Source organism: Aptenodytes forsteri, unplaced genomic scaffold (genome assembly GCF_000699145.1).
Source record: "Aptenodytes forsteri isolate BGI_AS27 unplaced genomic scaffold, ASM69914v1 Scaffold304, whole genome shotgun sequence".
Classification (NCBI taxonomy): domain Eukaryota; kingdom Metazoa; phylum Chordata; class Aves; order Sphenisciformes; family Spheniscidae; genus Aptenodytes; species Aptenodytes forsteri.
The window spans coordinates 168,045-172,584 of record NW_008794886.1 but is presented as its reverse complement, the minus strand read 5'-3'; the positions used below and the strand labels follow the sequence as shown (position 1 = coordinate 172,584).

The 4,540-nt window shown below is 43.4% G+C and overlaps 1 protein-coding gene across 1 annotated transcript; it reads left to right on the top strand.

Moving 5' to 3' along the window:
* Positions 1-17: 17 nt before the first annotated feature.
* On the top strand, positions 18-4,534 carry NME6 (NME/NM23 nucleoside diphosphate kinase 6; the record flags this gene model as incomplete). Its single annotated transcript, XM_009274837.2, has 4 exons — positions 18-180; positions 330-369; positions 849-1,009; positions 1,279-4,534. Coding segments are annotated over 4 exons (531 nt in total), but the record flags the coding sequence as incomplete, so codon positions are not given.
* Positions 4,535-4,540: the final 6 nt, after the last annotated feature.

The following is a 4,540-nucleotide window of genomic DNA, read 5'->3' as shown; positions in this document are numbered from 1 at the left end:
CCTGGCCTGGTCTGGTCTGTCGGTCCGGCCCGGGGCGTCCTGGCGGCACCGCCCAGCCGCTGCGCCTCTGCCCGCAGGCCGTGCACGAAACGATCCTCAGCAACCGGTTCCTCATCGTGCGCGCCAAGAAGCTGCGCTGTGGACGGGAGGAGAGCCGCCGCTTCTACCGGGAGCACGCGGGTAGGAGGGCCAGGGCTCCCGGGTAGGCGAGGCCACCGCTGCCACCAGGAACATGCGGCCAGGCGCTGCGGGCGGACGAGCTTGGCCGCTGGACAGGGCCGGTGTCGGCGGAGGTGGGTTGTGTGACTCGGGCTGTCTTTCTCCCGCAGGGCGGTTCTTCTACCAGCGGCTGGTGGAGTTCATGGCCAGGTACCTGCAGTGCCCGCAGCCGGGCTACGTGGGGTGCAAAGAGGAACCTTGCTTTGCTTTGCACGTGAACCCTTGTCTTGCTCGAGCAATGCTTCTGCATCCGGAGGGGTCCACCTCGGCGTGGGATATGTCTCACCGGGAGTTGGTGCTTGTGGTGTACCGAGGGGGAAGGCTCTGGGCTCGGGGGTGGAGAAATGTCGGGAACCAACTCTGCTGTGACAACAGTAGTACTTGGTGGGGTAGCATCCCCACAGGTTGTGGGTTCCATTACCTAGGAGGAGGTCATTCATGCAAATGCTTTGCTTCTGAGCCATGGTCTCAGTGTCTAGTGTCATGGTAGGTCTGTATCCCCTCCCAGAAAGCACTGCATGGCAGTTGCACTGCCTTCCTTCTTTGCACTTGCTGTATTTATAAGAGTGAATGAGCTATGACCTTTTGTAATCTTACCTACTTCTATTCTTCCCTGGTCCTCTTCTCAGTGGCCCCATGTGGGCTTATATCTTGGCCCATGAGAATGCTGTCCCCCTCTGGAGATCCCTGATGGGACCCACCAAAGTATTCCGAGCCCGAAACAGCGTCCCGGACTCCATCCGAGGAGCTTATGGCCTCACTGACACCAGGAATACCACTCATGGCTCAGGTAGACCGGTCCTTCTTGGCTGAGTGTTGGGCAAAGACTGGAGCTCAGGGAGGCGTGAATGATGGTATTTTGTCTGCCTTTGCTTGCTTTCCATTCTGGGAGTCAAAGTTAATGATTTGCTCACTTCTGCAGATTCCACTCATACCTGTCCTGGTGCGACCGAGCCTGACGCTTTTGCTTACAGCTTCTGCCCTTCCCTTTGGAACATAGCACATATCTGCGATGCCAAATTGGCATCTCTCATCTTCTTTTCCTCTGTTTTCTAACAGATTCACCAGCATCAGCCAGCAGAGAAATTGCCTTTTTCTTCCCAGAGTTCAATGAAGAGCTCTGGTACCAGCAGGAAGAACCACGTCTGCGCTGTGGGCAGGTGTATTACAATGCAGAGGGGCGTGTCCACTGTGTGTTCAGGGATGAAGAAACAGAGTTGACCTGAGTTACCTGGGGGTATGGTTTGCTGAGCTGGAAGTAGCTGCTAGGCACAACTGTTTGGGTCAGCCCCATAACAAGACATAGAGCCATGGCATGTTTTAAGGAGTGTGGGGGAGGGAAAGACCTGATGCACATTATGTTCTGCTACCTGGAATTATGTTATTCATGCAGCATACAGGTGCTGCAGCATTTTAGGAAAAATTTCTCAAGTAGCACTACTCCAACTTGATACAGAGGTCTAGTCATGCAGTTCACTGGTCCCTCATGTGTTTATTTGGATATGAGCAGTATGTGTGAGTTCATCAAAGGGCTAGGTGGAAAGGGGGTTGCTAGTTCCAGTTAGGATATGACTGGTTTTGCTGATAGTAGGCCTCAGATTCTTAACATTTGCTCTGTTTCCACAGTCCCTTAAGGAGAAAAGAGGGGAAAAAGAATATGAAAAAATGCAGCAATGAGCAGGGCAATACTAACTCTCCTGTTCTTGCTTTCCTGGATCCAAGCTGAGAAACAAGGTTGTCTTCAGTTTTGTATTGTGATTTGTATCTTAAGCATCTGGTGGAGGGCACAGTTAGAAGCCATTCTCAAGAGGAAAGGAGCATATCCTATTGGTTCAGTTTGGTCTGGGCTGACAAGCCTGCAACAGAAGTTCTAGGGGAAGTTGCAGAAAGGTGTGGAGTAGTCCAGTACCTGTGAAGGATCTTCTATTTTGTGCTTTTAGATTGCCTGGGGCATGAGATCGGTAGTTCTGATGAAACTTGATAGTGGCTATTAGAGCTATGGATTTCTTGAATCTGTAATAAAAGGCCGGAGAAGTTAGTTTGAATGCTGGTACACAGAGGCTGTAGAATTTCTGCCAGGAGCTCTTTACACTAAGCCTTGTAACAAAATGCCTAATGGTGACTCAAAGACTTCATTGCCTATAGACTTACTGGGCATTGAAGCACTGAGTTATGTGTCCTTTGTAAATTATATGGACAAAGTCATTTAATTATCCAGATAATTGATAAAATTATTATATGATGGTTAATGAGGACTTGGTTTTGAGGTACAGTGCAAGGTTCTGACATGCTTATTTATGTTTTCCTGTTAGATGCATTTTGAGATCTGTTCCTGTGTGACTTTTTAATCTGTTTAAACTGTCCCCCTAATAGCCTCTTACAACACTGATTTTTTTAAATTAAGGTGCCATGTTGTACTGAGTGAATTTCTTTCGGATAATTTCAAATGCACTGTATTGGTGAAGGTACCTTTGTAATGTACTTGGGACAAGAAGTTTGTTAGCTTGACTCCCTTTTCTGAAGTTATGCATGACTAGCATTGATGATACTAGTCACTAAAGCTGTTGACTGAGCTGTTGATTGAGTCCCAAATTTACTGGTGCATTATTGTGTCACAGATCAAAAGCAAGTTACTCTTCGACTAATTTAAGACAACTATGTGAAACGTTGGGCATTTGATTGAAAAATGTTTTTAATTATAGGAAGTGCTGCTGTAGGGCTTCCTTGATTAAATACATCAACATTTTTGCTCCTTCCTTACTATTATATGAAATTAAATGCAGTCATTGTTTTGTTCCAGGTACAGATCAAAAGGATCTGCGGAATATTTCTGCATTTTTGCATTGCTGCTTTTATTTTCACCAGCAGTATCCAATGGTGGATCTGCTCATGATCGAGTATGTGTTTATACAGGTCTGAAATTTTGCTGTTCTTAATGCTACTGTCAATTGATATTTTATTGACTCCCTGAGTTTCTCTTGTTACATGTGTTTTTCTTGTAACTATTAACCCTTACTATTTTTTCACCTTTCTTCTTTATATTGTGCTTTCTTTTTTGGATATTAATTTGGGATGTCATTAAATGATAATTCCTAGCTTACACTTCTCATTTTAAATGTTTATTTTTTTTCTAGTCACTTGCAATTATTATATTTGGGGAAACTGACCCTTTTAAAATTTCAAGTACAAATAACACTGGCTTAGCGACACAGTGTTTTCACAGAATAATTATCAGATCACAGTCACCATTACTTAGATAGCTGCCAGTTGTTATGTCCATATTAACATTTCTTTGGTCCACCAAGACTGTACCTGAGTAGAAGTTGTCAAAACTGTGCAGTCCCATTTCCCTAGACAGAGTGTTTATTTTGCAAATCTAAAGATGTTCTGCGAACTTTATCAGATCTAATATTGAAATATTTGGTGTTAGATGCAGGAGATAGTGTCAAAAATTATTTTTAATATCAAAGGAAGCCTTTGGATTTATGAGATGACAGCAGATGTTCTCCGTTTTGAGGACTCATATGAAAGTGTTTTTGGTTTGTTTTTTTTTTTTTAATTCCCCTCCTTGTAAGTACTCAAGAAATGTTTTTTTAACTTCTCTAGTGACACTTAGCATCTGTTTTGTATATCTCCTGGTGCCTCTCGGTCCTGTGGTGAATCACCTTTGATTTTGTAACTTTCAATGGCTTTAATTTAAAACAATTTCTTGTACCCTTTCTCACTTTTCTCTTCTTGCTGCCCCTTTCCCTGTCCCTAATCTGTCTTTACAGAACAAGTTGAAACCTCTGATTATTCTTTTATTTATTTATTTATTTTACACCTGAGTCAAACAATTCTTAAATCTTGGTGATGCCTAACATATGCTATTTCTTCTCTTTCATAAAGATTTTCGGTTGCTTTATTCGAGCTCCAAACATTATGTTGTAAAATAATAAAGGCAAGTTATCTGAACGCCGGTTTAGCTTAAATTTGTAATGTCTGATGCTGCAACAATCTCATGCACAGTAGACATTTGTATTTTGGTGGTTGTCCTGTTCTCACTAATGCTTAAATGCCTTCTGCCTCTTGTTTATTCGCACAGAACTGTGGTACTTGAATATTAGACTGAAGGATGCTGAACTATACAATTTCTGCTTTCTAGAGGAAGTGCTCCAGTATTTCACAGAAACACTACAGTCCTGTTAACATAACTTATCCCACCAATTGCTTAGCTTCCAGACCTCTCCTTCTGCTCAGGAGATGGGACAGATTTCTGAAGTATTTCTCTAGAATGTCTTTTCTCTGGAAAAGATAAACATAGTCCCGTTTTAAATTTAAG